Below are 13,637 nucleotides of genomic sequence, written 5' to 3' on the forward strand. Positions count from 1 at the left end.
GGGGCGGGGGAGGGGCGGGGGAGGTGCAGGGAGGGGAGGAGGAGGGGCGGGGGAGGTGCAGGGAGGGGAGGAGGAGGGGCGGGGCCGGCGCGGGGAGGCACGCGGTGGGGCCGTCCGGTGAGTGCGGCTCCGACGGCTGTGGAGCCGTTTCCTACCCAGTAAGTCGGTAGAGAAAACCATCTGAGGTAAAACTAAAGCTTTCCCTTGTAGTACAATTCATATTGCAGGATCAGATGTAAATTTCATATTAACAGTTTAAAAGGAAATTGTCTTTTACTGTAGCTGGCATTGAGGAACGGATTTGCGGTTCGTAGCTTTAATTTGTGGCAGTGTCGCTACAATCTGGGGCGGGACAGTGTGAGATACTGGGTTTTCAGGACAAAACGGCATGAAGTCTCACAATAACATCGTGGAGAACCATCACTGGGGAGTTCCTCAGCTTTCAAGGTGACTGAGCACGTTTTCAGAAACATTATATTCTCTCTGCTCTACTTCTTTTTGACCAGTTACTTCTTTATCATTTTGTGATCTTTTTGAACATTGTCGGGTTTCACTCTGAGAAACTCTGCTCTGACCTAAAATATAGCAGAGCTGTACGGAGGGGACACAACAGTACCATCTTATGTCATGCTCTTCATCTCCATCTTCTCTGTCTGGCTCTCAGTATCTTTTCTCCCAGAAAAGAATATTGTTGAAACAAAGATGGAGCATACTATTAAGTATTTTATGTAGCATACTACATACTATTTTATGACTGACATTTTAGATAGCTAGATGCTTAACGCCATCTCTTATTTGCTTTCACAGTCTTTACGCATTTCTATAACAAATCAATTCTGAATTATTGTCCGCAGCTCTGGGAACTATAAAAAAATAATATACAGTGAACAGGTGTTTTTTTTCCAGATAAATCTTAACAGGAAGCAGGTGAAGTGAAGCACCACTGGCTTGTGTGTGCTGTGTCTCTTCCTCCTATGCTAGGCTGCTAGCAGCGGTAGCTACTGTAGTTCCCACAGCAGCCAGTTTGTTTGCCTTCCGTGCAGCTCGAGACACCTCCTACAATATTTAGTCAAACATTTAAAAAGAAGCTGCTGCTGCTGAGGAGGTTGAGGCTGAAAGACCCTTCCTAGGGAAGGGGAACTGAGGACGTGGAACTTTGCCAGGCTTTCAACTTCAGAGCAGTTCAATCGAGGAGCAAGATCAGTTGAGAGGTGTGAGGGAGAAGGAAGTTAAGGGTAGCTGTGCTGAATGGAGCGTGGGCACAGCTTTGTGTTGCTGAGGAGCAGCTGTGTGCATTTGGGCTCAGGAGGTGTCTCAGGAACACTGGATGAGCATACTGCAAGAATAGGAAAATTTATAATCAAACTACTTTGCAAATTCAGAGCATTGGTTTCACTCTTCATTAAATAAGTGTCCTCAGTACGCTTTGTTCTTTGTTCTACTTTAGTCCATTCTGGACTTTCCCATTTCCTCATTTGCCTGCTGAATTTTCTTCTTCAGCTTTTCAGGTCCCATTTAGGTTTAGTGTTTGTTTTTTGTTTGGTTTTTTGTTGTCTGGTTGTGGGATTTTTTGGTTGATTTGGGTTGAGTTTTCTTTGGTTGTGGATCGTTTGTTTGTTTGTTTGTTTGTTTGTTTTACTAATGGTCATTTAAAAAAAAAATCACCTAATCAAACATTGGAACAGGGTGCCCTAGGAAGTGTGGAATTCTCATCCCTGGATATGTTCAAAAGGCGTGTGGATTTGGCACTTGAGGATATGGTTTAGTGGTGAACAGAGCTGTGCTGCTTTAACAGTTGGATTCAATGTTCTTAGAGGTCTTTTCCAAACTTAATAATTCTATGATTACATTTCTTTTTACAGTCTAGATTTTATCCATCTCTCCAGCCAAATTCTTGAAAGGTGTTTACTTCTCCAACCTCTGTGAGGCTATTTATCTTTTATATTTGTTTGCTTCTCTCTTGTTTTCTGTGACTGCTTGTTTAGTAATTCCATCCTCCTTCTCAGGTCTCATTTCCCTTCTCCTTCATATTGCACAGACCATCTTTTCCTGTCAGTTCCAATTCTCTTTTCACAAATTCCACTCACAAATTCTTCTGTTCCTTCATTCTCCCGCTCCAAACACAGCATGTTCTTCCCTACACATCAGCAAAGACTTGGGAAACTTTGAACAAGAAATCTATTCTTTTGATATCAGTGTCATTTTGCAGGTAAAAAGAACAAAATACTTCTCATCCTTATAGAACCTGTCTTCTCCCCTTCTTGCTTTGGCAGTGAAGTAATAGATTGTTATATTATATTATATTATATTATATTATATTATATTATATTATATTATATTATATTATATTATATTATATTATATTATATTATATTATATTATATTATATTATATTATATTATATTATATTATATTATATTATATCATACTGTATCATATCATATCATGTTAATAATTTCTGTTTTCAGGTTCTGTATTCCAAGAACTGACCTGCATTATATCTAGAAACTTTCCAAATAGCAATGGCCAGACTGTTGCAAGATCCATCTAAATTTCATCCCTCAGAATGGTACATTGCAAACAATATGCAGCGTGCTAGTACAGAGTCCCAGAAATCCAGGTCAGAATGCATGATAGCTGAGAGCTGGAGGCTGGTGGATGAAATAGAAAAAACAACTCAAAAAACCCAAAGTGACGTCAACAAGAAATTAGGTAATCCCACGTCTTCAGCAAGGGTCAAGATATTCTATATGTTATAATATATATATATATAATATATATATATATATATATAATATGTATAATACATAATATATAATATATAATATATAATATATATATTATAATATATATATTATCTGTGCTATATGTTCAAGAAGGACTTAGCAAACTAGTTGATAATGAACAGGAGTACATGTCAATGCCATGCTTGTTGATGTCATGGAAAAATCAAAAATATTTTATAAAATATTTTGAGGCAGACTCTATTTTTATAACAAAACACACAAAAGGCTATTTTAACCAAACTTCCTGACACAGGGTTGCTAAACAACAGGTTTGTCTGTTTCCACACAGACCACAGCACTACAGGCACTCCACTGTAGAATATGTCTATTCTTAGCCATACCTAAGATCTGAGCTACAGTCCACTTGCTCATAAAATGGGCCCATATTAACACGTTTGTTATTTTGATTTTACAGAGCAGAGACGGGAAGAAATAAAATTCTGGAAGCAAGAATTAGATACCAAGCTGGAACAAATTGTTCATGAGACAGAGATACTGTTGACTTTCAAGAACAGGCTGGAGAGAGCTTTGGAGGGCTGCAAAGAGCCACTTGTAATTGCCCAAAAGTGTCTCTTGTACAGGTGAACATTCAAGGAGAGAAAAAAATCTAGATAGTGAACCTTTAACAAATAAGAAAACTGTTTTCTGCAAACTAAACTGCAAACTAAAGGCCCATCTCTCTTTGCAGTGCAGTCTGATTTAGGTGTTAAAACACTGGGGAAAGCAGAATTTCATCATCTTCTGTCAGATGCAGGCTTTTGAACAATGTGGCTGATGATTTTTCCTTTTTTCATGTAGGCAGAGGCGAGTTGGGATTGACTTGGTGCATGATGAGGTGGAACAGGAACTGGTGAAGGAAGCTGAAGTGCTCCAGGGGATTATTGCTTTACTTGGACGTACCTTGGAACAAACAAATGAGCAAATCAGGTGCAGAGGCAAAGAGCATAATAGAACACTAATTAGATGAAAATTAATACAGCCATAATACTGAGAAGTTGTAGGGTCAGGCCAAGCACAGGTCCTAAGTTATTATCAATGGTAAACCGTAGCAGGAGGTCAGTCCTAATTCATACCACTCAATCAGTAATTATGAGAGGTTCTGCATGTAGAATACAAAGTACTTGCACTTGATCCTTGGTCTTCTCATGATCCAGTCCTCTGCCTTTAATTTTAACAAGAATTATACCAATTTATAGAAAGCTAGCTTCATACTGTACATTATGTGACTTGACAACTAAGACTTCATAGATGAAAATTTCTGTAACAGCATTTGAATTATCTAAAGCATGTATGTATACATATTAAGGACACTTGTGAGTGCCTACACTTTGTCTTAGAATTTGGTTGTTTCTTTTCCTAGACAAAACCGTTCAGCAAAATACAACCTGGAAATGGATCTGAAGGACAAATTCACAGCTTTGACGATTGATGATTACTGTGCTAGCTTGACAAATGACACTCCTCATATTATATATGCTGAGAATGCAATGAAACTAGAAGCAAAGTAAGTAGTTCTTTAGTTCAACAAACATATGATAATTTTACAGATAATATGGGCTGTCCCAGTAAGAGCAAGATTCATTTTGTGTAAAACAGGCTTTTATCTTTTTGCCATCTACTTGTTTCTTTCTGTCCATCACTTTTGTATCTGTGTAATATGTCTGTGAAATAAGCCACAATAATTATGCTCCGAGTGAACTGCAGTTTTTTAAAAGTTTTTGAAGTTCACAGTTAGCTAAGGAAGAAGTTCACATACTGCTTAAACACAGAATAGGTTTACTTATCTTAACTTCTTTCCTCTCCCAGGGTGTCCCAGAGGGGAGAATCCTGGAGAGTGAGTTTCTGACTCAGACATTAACCTGTCAAATGTGCCCAAATGGGTTAGTTAGTGTGAAAGGTTTGAATGGAAAAATAGCTACCACAGGAAAATGGGCTGAAAAGGGGAACTATATTGAGAAAGCAATGTGTGTGAGAGCCTCAGAAAGTTACTGTTGTTATGCAACAGCTGGCAAACTTGCTAAGCCAAGAGGCTGACAGCTCTTGCAGCCAGCACATTGGCATGCATCAACAACAGGTTATGTAACTCAGAAAGTACCCAGGTTGGTGTTGCCTGCTATGTGCAAATGAGAATTACAACTTTATATATCCACTCAATGTAACAAAGAACCCTGTGAGGAGCTTTCCAAACATCTGCCTGCAAGCCACAGCTGCACGAGGATGACCCTCTAATTCTGGGGATACACTTGGGGCTGGGCTTCTAAACTATTGTTCCAGGCAGGTACTGTTATACTGTTGTATAGGTGAACTGTGTGAGAGAATAAGTGACTGTGTTGTGTAAATAGCTACTTGCTATTAATAATAACAACTTTATCAATGAAAGATGTTCTAAGAAATATTGGTTATTATGTGTGTTTCCCACCACAATAGTTCAATCCTTAGCCAGGGGAGAAGAAAATTATAGCAAAGTTGCTCTATGACTCAAGCAAATTTGTTTTCATCTGACTCTCATCTACTTAATTACAAAATTATTGTGACAGACACATGATTGTGACATTCTTTTGTATCAGTAGAACCCCCAGGACATGTCACACTTATTACGATGTGGAGTTAAAAGTACTGCTTTTTTCTTGATTTTGTGGTATAATTACAGATTTATGAAGTCATAAAGGTCCTGATTCTCTCTGTTGGTGACCTTTTATTTTGAATCTGTTTCAGTTTTGTTAGCCCTGAGGACTGGATAGATTTCTCAAACATAAACGTTGAAAAGGCTGACAAGCAGCGAAACAATTCTTTGGCACTGAAGGCGCTTATTGATGGCATCCTCTCGCAGACAGTAAATGACATGCACAAGCAATGTGAGATGGTTAATACTGCTTTTAGAAATAGGATAAAGGAAGTCAAGGATGCCAAGCACAAGCTAGAGACACTTCTTGCAATGGTAAGTCATAGGGGACAGTCAATAAAAAAGTGGTAACACTAGGCTTGGGTCTACCGGTTTTTCCTATCCAGTGGGTTGCACTTATCTGCCACATTTTCCTTTTTGTTCCCTTCTCCCTCCTCCGTAAAAGTCATCTTAGATTTTATTTTTCTCAGCTCTGTGTGCACCACCACAGAGTTGAATTTCTGAAGTCACTCATTCAATCTAAATGTTGCTGTAGCCATCATTAAAGTCAGAATTTTCCTTGTGATTTTTAGTTGCATGGGGCTCCTATAGCTTTTTCAGGATTTTTATATTAGAGCCTGATAATTGATAAAAGGACGGTCAATGTGCTCAAAATTTGACACATGAAAACTGAGTATTAATGTTAAAAATTAATTGCTGAGCATTAATTTTTGGGTTCACCCAGAACACTGTCATCTGCTTTCCAATGAAGGAATCATACTTCTGGCAATATTTGCAAAATATTATTTGATGAAATAACAACATAGGGAGTGTTACTGTGATTGTTACAATTACTAAAGATGATGATGATTTCACACAGTGCAAGAGGCAGTGTGCAGAATTTCACTGTTGGATTTGTTAAGGTAATGGATGAGACTGCCTCGCAGGAGAAGAACATTGCAGCCTTAAAGAAGGCAATTGCTGATAAGGAAGGACCTGTGAAAGTGGCTCAAACCCGCTTGGAAGTGAGAAACCATCGTCCCAATGTGGAACTGTGCTATGACACAGTTCACAGCAGCCTGATGAGTGAAGTTCAAGAGATTACCAAAAATATTCAAAGGCAAGTGGAAATGATGCAAGAGGAAAATCTGTAGTAATGGTTACTGGGTTAATTTAATCTGCCAGCATGACAATGGGTCCCAGCTATTCTCCCTGAAAAGCTGGAAATTTCTTTTCTCTCAAGGGCAGGACACTTTAAGGGAAGTTAATGGATAGACTTTAAGGGAAGACAATGGCTATTGTCTCTATGAATCCTTTTCCATCTTTTTTTTTCTTGCTCAGAATTCCTAGTCCTTATGAGAAAAAAAAACTATCCATATGTTTTCAACTAATGCCTGCCTCTATTTTCCCTAATAGATTAAAGGATGCACTGGCACAGGCTGAGATAGAGCTGAAAGGCCTGAGCTGCCGACAGCTTTCCTTGGAGGAAGAGATCAAGGTCAAGGAGAATACACTGTACATTGATGAAGTGCTGTGCATGCAAATGAGAGAGTCTCTTTGCATAAACCATTACTGAAGTCATCATACTGGGAGACTGCTCCAAAGAACCAGCTCATGCTGAAATTTTATTGGCAAACTTCCAATTTATTGGCTTGGCTCAATGCTGTCTAGTTGTGCAAGGTAATTAAAACAGACCTAGTACAGCTATTTGTTTCATATGTATAGTACATTCATTTGTTTCTATGTTCTAAAACATTTGATGACATCTTCTACTTGGCAATAAAATTCCAGAATAGTGAGAAATGCCCCTTCTTCCATGTTTCTCTCATGTGTAACCAATGATATCTTTTACTATTGAAAGGTGTCGAAAGACAACTGTGTGGAAGCTAGAGCAGGAGTGTCCTCATAAATCACTAAATAGAAAGCTGGGCAAGTGAGAGGGATGTCACTGTTGGACACAAAATGATTCACACGGACGCAGCTCAAAGAGTGGTGAAAAAAGTTTATTTGTTCTTTCAGTATTTATAGGTTTTCAACAACAGCCAGGGATTGGATAGTCAGGTTACCACCTTCCCAACCACACTGACTGTGAGAGATGTCCATCAAAAGGCATATCTTTAATGGAATGTATAAACACCTATGTTTATAGTTACTTCCCTGGGAAAGTGGCTAGAAATTATGCAAACAATATCAAAAGGCCTGATTCTCAGGGTGACAGAAGGATGTCTGTCAGAATGGGCCATGCTATGTTTTGTTTTTATCTTAGCATCTGCTGCTAAGAACTAGACAGTATGGCCAACTTAACAGGACCTAACTTATCTAAGTGATAAACTAGATAGCCTATCTGTCTGCATCTGAATCAAGATCAAGCCAAGGCCAAATTTGGGAAAATCACTTCCTCACCCCATGTCTCAGTTTCCCTATTTATAAAATGGAAACAATGAGATGGGCTTCAATGGTAAAGTGTTTGAAGCTCTACAGTCAGAAGTGCTGAAAAAAGAGGAGTGTCTTATTTTTATCAGAGATGCCAGTAAGGATGGAAAAGGGATCACTGTTTCCTTTGCTTCTGACAAGGAAAAACAAAGCAAGGGCAAGAATAAATAATGCTGGAGACAAAGGAGTCCACTTCCCAAGTCCAACATTTTAATGCATGGAGTTTAAAATTGTCCCTTACCTCTCTCTTGGTGGAATGATAACTCCCTTTCAGAGGCATTGATGTCAAAATTCAAATCCCTTACTAAAGCCCTTCAAAGGATCCATTAATGTAGATGTCACTGGGTGTTCTCCTCTTCCTGTAGTTTACACCATTGGGTAGGTGATGACAAAATAATTAAGTTCTGAGTCAATCAGGTACTTGAATTTCCTGTAAATATCAGCTAACAGCCTCTCCTCCTCAGTGCTGTCGTCTTGGACAGTATAAATTCTGACCTGTATGCACAAACAGCAGTCATGTCTCTTATATATAGGGAGCTCAACCCATTACAGCACTGCCACGGCAGGGTGGATGGCAGGGGTGCTGCAACTTCCCTGAAGAAGTCTTTGAAAAAACAGCCCAGAGGCACAGGCACATCCCTAGCCTGGCTAGTGATTGTCAGCTCAGGCTCAGCGGCAGCTCTCAGGCGACGCAAAGAGGGACTAGAACACTGTGTGGCATTCCACAGAGAACAGGCCTTTATTAAGAGCAGGGCCCTCTGTGAAGGGAACCAGGAACAGCAGCTCTCCCCAACAGGAGAAAAACTGGAATTTACATAGGGAAGGAGAGGGATGGGGAGAAGCTAGTAACAGAGTAACTTGGTAAACTGACAGGGGAAAAAGCAATGGGATACAATAAATCAACATATAACTTGCAAAGGTCTCTGGGTAAAACATTTCCTTGCTATGAGTGGAAGTATCTTGCTTACAGATTAGCTCTCCAGGGGAGTACCACAACTCTTTTGCTGGCTGACTCCTCAGCCCCCATACAGAGCTCATGGCAAGAAGAAGCATCTGTGACTAATAAGGAAGCTAGAGAATCAAAATTCCTTGAATTTGAATAGGATCTTAAGGCTTTACTCTCTTCCCACTCCCAACTGACTGAAAACATCATCTCCTGCCAAAGAAGTTCTGGGTGGTGTTGGGAGGAATGGGTTAAATAGTGGAAGACTAGCAAGAAGGATTGTAACTCACTCAGGTGATCTTGCAGATGGGAATAGCCCTTGGATAACCCAGTATGAACACCAGCCAGTGACCCTCTGGCATGGACCAAATTTAACAATGCCTGCATCCCCACTTGTGTGTGTCTGCCTGGGGGTTGCTTTGGGGATGCCTCGGTGAGCAAAGGAAGGGAAATAAATTTACTCTTTGCCTTTTAGCTGTGGTTTTGTGTTTGTCCTGGCTGTCTGCCTGTGCTCACTCAGGCAGGAAGAGCAAAGTTCTTTTTACCCCCAAAACTGATGCATCCCTGGGTTCTGCACACATCTGTGAGGACCTACTGAATTCAGATTGTATCACACAAAGTAGCATGTCAGGATGGTTTACACCAGCCACAGCTGTGGCCTGGCCCCAGTTCAGCACAGGACCCCTGAAGGGTGTGATGTGTTTATATCTTTTTGCAGCTTAGTGGGATTCAGTCCACCTTCCTTGGTTTAAGCATAGACATAAGCACTGAGCCTGAGAGGTGACTGAGAAACCCTAGAAGTGGGAAGAGGTCTTGAACTAGAAGTGACAGAGGGAATGCCAGTCTAGGAAGGGCTTCTGGAATTTTCAGGACTTCATTAAAAACTGCTATAGTATCTGTATGTTGCTAAGAAGGTTGGAAAGCCTCATTCCTGTGAGTGGTTCCCAAGCTCTTTAGTACTAAGGCATAACATAGGGAAGATAGTTATATTAACATTTCTGTAAGTGACCTTTGCCTGTGCATGGGGACCTTTGGGAATGGGAGTTTTGAAGCACAAAGTCTTACCTTTATGGTAGTCAAAATGCATTTCCTTTCTGCACGGTTTTGTAGCAGCCTCTCCATAAAGCTGATGCTTAGAAATGCCCAGACTTTCAGAAATAACAACCTCTTGCATGATAAGATAAGATGTAGCAGCTCACTGTCCAGCAACTCACGGTCATTGTTCAATTCAAGTGTTAATTTCTTGAAAAAAAATGAACACTTAGTACTACTAAACAGATGTTGCATGCAGAAACTAGAATTCAACAAATAGTTTTCCAAGTTAACCAACAAAAATGAGTGTCAGCAGATCAATTTTGTACCTTGACATTAGTGGAGAATCTCTTTTACATTGACAACAGTGTATGTGTTAACACTCTCCTGCTAAGATGGGGTGATCCCTTGTACATTTATTAGAAAATGCTGTACCCACAGTCAGATCATACCATGATCTTATCTGACATAATGAAAATTATCCCAGAGACAAGAGTAGAGCCAATGATGGTTTCTAGAAAGCTTTACAAATCTCTGGTGTTTACTGGAAACTCTACAATGAAACAGAACTTAAAGCAGTCAGCAACCATCAGGTGTAAGGCCATGTGTTTCCCTCTGGTGTGCAAAGACCTGATACTCACTTATGTGGGTCAGGTGTTGCAAACCTTTGGTGACACATCTCTTGTGACATGGAAGTGCTTTAACGCAGGCAAATTTAATTTAATTTTGACACAGCTAATTTAGGTGTGCTGTAGGACATTTTTGCATTGCCAAAACAGAGTAGCCTGATAGCATTATGGTGCGTTATAACTAGACAAGGATTACTTAATGAACTAACACTATGGGTGAAACATTGAAATTACTCACTTGTGAAAACTGCCCTCTGAATGTAAAACTGAAGCAGTCAGGAACTTCTGTTTCTGACTGCTGTCATGTAGAAGGCCTACATGATTACTCTGTATAGCTTTGTGATATTGCCGTAGGGTTGCCCCTATTGTTTCCCTTACCTGCAGACCATGCCAGTAAGCTGGGAGAAGGTTGGTGAGGGTAGGTCTCATTGTCCAGTCTGGGTCACTAAAATAGCAGCTCCGTATGCTGATGCTCCTAACTGGGATCTCCACGAGTAGGATCCTAGCTAGGTGATCATGCTTCATTACTCTTTCAAAGAAGAAGTTCACATTCAGTTTTGGGGCTCTCTTGGCCAAGTTTGCCCAGGACATTCCTGAGACCACTTGCCCATGAGGGTCATGGATATGACACTTGATATTCAAGGTGCATAGTGAATGAGAGCTGTGCTCCCGCAGGATGTCCAGCAGTTCATCAGACATGCAGTTATAATTGAAAGTCAGGGTGGTTAGCCTGTGGAACTTTGACATAGTTTGGTGGAACAAGGCACTGCTGTAAACAGAAAGGTGGAGACTGAAGAAATCCTCAATATTGATTTCAGATATAAAGCTTCTATTAGTCAAGCTGCTCAGAGAATTCAGAAGCTCACAGCCTTCTTCCAAAGTTATTCTTGCTCCTTTTAAATTAAGATAATCAAGTTGATGGCTCATTCTTTTCAGGAAGGCAGCTAAGTTCTTGATAAACTGAGCCCTAACTACATTTTTCCAGATCAAGCAGTCTAACTCTAGGTACTTGATGCTCAGGGATACTAGGTGACTATTACACTTTCCCAGGTGTGAAAGAAGACCTCTCATAATCACTTGAAATTTTTTGATAAAGGGGGTATTGTAAGGATTTGATAACTTGATCTCAAGGTGCTTCAAATACTTGCCAAATTTCTTGGTATACCACAGTGCACTTTGAAACTCCAGTGTGCGTGCCCTTGATGGCTGGCCATAGAACGTGATGGTTCTGCATCTCCAGAGAGATCCAGAGTGCATGGCACAACTCCATTTTTTACAGACCAAGGCAGCCCGAGATCTGTCTCTGTCATCTAACCAATGGAAGACATGCCTCAGACAGACATCAGGTAGATAGGCCCAGGACCTTTGTTCAGGTTCACTGTCATCTTCCATTGAGAGAACTTCTCTTCCAGGTCTTGAGTCAAACCAAAATGCAGAAAGCTGTGTGTAGATTTCTTGCCAATCCCAGCATAATAGGCTTCTAAACAAATGGATGCAAGTTTGCTTCTTCACAATCAAAACCAACAACCCTTTGCCTCTGTACTCCAGCTGTCAGAGTCAAACAAACTCCTGAGTTTAAACTGTAGTCTTACTTAAATAATAATTAAAAAAAAAAAAAAAAAAGAAGAAAAAAGAAAAAAAAAGAGTGAAGCACAGGACACATCTTTTAACTTTTTTTTCTTCAGTCTAGCTTAACAGTGAAATGGTATCAGCTGCTGCTACAGCAGCCACACCCTCTTCAAAACCTTTGGTTAGCATCAGCTACAATTAATTGACCATGGTTTGTGATCTGATGCCTGTTTAAAAGTACTCAGTTCTTTGAGCAGTATACATTTGAACAGGACCATCAGTGCAAACTTAGCTATAATGACTTTTCATAGCCTTCTGGGGTACCATTCCATGACAAGCAGTACCCTAACCTAGATTAAGGCTGGATAAAAAAGTTGAAATGGATGGAAACAAGAAGCACACCAGAAGAAGAAAACATGCAGATCCATGAGAATTGGTTTACAATTCTACAAAGGCTCAGATATTTCTGTTTCAATTTTATAAACAGGCATGAAAGGACAGGCTGATAGCACTGTTAAGCTTCAGTCTGCTGTTTGTCTTTTGTCACACAGAATCTCTCTGACTGTTAGCATACTCTTCAGTTAGCACCATTTCTATTCTTAGAGATTCCTCTGCCCACTCTTGCCACTCAAAGTGCCAGTCCACATCCCCAGCTACAAAGATAACCCTTAGAAACTGAGTGTGTGGTCTGATTACCACCTGACTCTCTCTCTTGTATGCACTACCCTCAAGAAGAACTCTTTGTTTTACTGAACTATTAGTCATTTAGGAGGTCTCTAGATCAGTATTCAAAAATCCAAGCCAAGTCTTAAAATATGGTGGCTGAAGCTGCAGTTTGCTAGCAAGAAGAACCTGAAACTTTTACTATAGAGATTAGGAGTGGGGAATACACAGGGGAAGAGATCTAACACTCCAGCTACTTGGATGCCCTGAAGTCAATGGACAGAGGAAAGCAGAACAGAATATAGGGCTGCAACACATAGAAACACATCTGTTCATAAAGGATGTTTATTACATTACACTCATCATTATTAGTGTGTGAATACAAAGGGCTGCACCATCAAGAGGAACTTTTTAAAAACCAGAGTTCTTATGAATTTGTAAAAAGTATGTTTGTTTATAAGCCAGTAGTGAGATTCAAGAGGTATCCTGCAGTGTTACTGGGTTGGCTTCCCCATCGTTGTAAGCCAAGTCTAAAGAGGTGTTTTAGCTATCAGCTCTGAGTTTAACTTGGTGTGGGGAAAATAAATCTTCGGAAAAAAACCAGTTCCTGCTACAGTTCCTTCTAGAGCATTTTTTTTTTCAGGCATCAGTCATTTAAAGATAAATGAATACTTTTCATGTCTTGTTTGACACTTGGGTAAGAAAAAGAAATCAAAATAAGATCCCCCACCGCTGAACACATACATCCTCTGCCCTTGGCCCTCTTTGCTGCCCGATTTGCTTCAAAGGGCATTCCCGGATGGTTTACGGTCCCACACGGACAGTTACACTAGCTGTTTTCTCCAGCAAGAGCTGCAGAAGCCCGTGGAGTAAAAGCAAACAAAGACCTGCTAAGACTTTGACCGATAATTACCAGAAGTAACAGGAGCTGTGGCTTGGATACCCAAACGGGCAACCCAGCCTGAGTCCTTTTACTACTC

At 40.2% G+C, this 13,637-nt stretch overlaps 2 protein-coding genes across 7 annotated transcripts; one reads left to right on the forward strand and one right to left on the reverse strand.

Annotated features, from left to right (window-relative positions):
• Positions 1–90: 90 nt before the first annotated feature.
• TEKT1 (tektin 1) lies at positions 91–7,183 on the forward strand. 6 transcript variants are annotated; one of them, XM_058854686.1, is made up of 8 exons: positions 91–185; positions 2,469–2,712; positions 3,202–3,367; positions 3,585–3,713; positions 4,147–4,290; positions 5,502–5,724; positions 6,312–6,508; positions 6,805–7,183. In XM_058854686.1, exons 2-8 carry the CDS (start codon positions 2,523–2,525, stop codon positions 6,962–6,964), a joined length of 1,209 nt encoding a protein of 402 aa, XP_058710669.1. In that variant the 5' UTR covers positions 91–185; positions 2,469–2,522; the 3' UTR covers positions 6,965–7,183. The 6 variants fall into 6 exon arrangements, with proteins under 6 accessions (XP_058710669.1, XP_058710671.1, XP_058710674.1 ...); XM_058854688.1 differs by having other exon boundaries at positions 91–158; XM_058854685.1 differs by lacking the exon at positions 91–185 and adding an exon at positions 199–447.
• A 1,004-nt stretch (positions 7,184–8,187) lies between these two features.
• Positions 8,188–11,817, reverse strand: FBXO39 (F-box protein 39). Its single transcript, XM_058854606.1, has 3 exons — positions 10,804–11,817; positions 9,830–10,006; positions 8,188–8,316 (listed from the first exon to the last, which is right to left on the reverse strand). The coding sequence occupies exons 1-3, from the start codon at positions 11,815–11,817 to the stop codon at positions 8,188–8,190; spliced, it is 1,320 nt and encodes a 439-aa protein (XP_058710589.1).
• Between the last annotated feature and the right edge of the window lie 1,820 nt (positions 11,818–13,637).

The sequence above is a fragment of the Poecile atricapillus genome, chromosome 21, assembly GCF_030490865.1.
Source record: "Poecile atricapillus isolate bPoeAtr1 chromosome 21, bPoeAtr1.hap1, whole genome shotgun sequence".
Classification (NCBI taxonomy): domain Eukaryota; kingdom Metazoa; phylum Chordata; class Aves; order Passeriformes; family Paridae; genus Poecile; species Poecile atricapillus.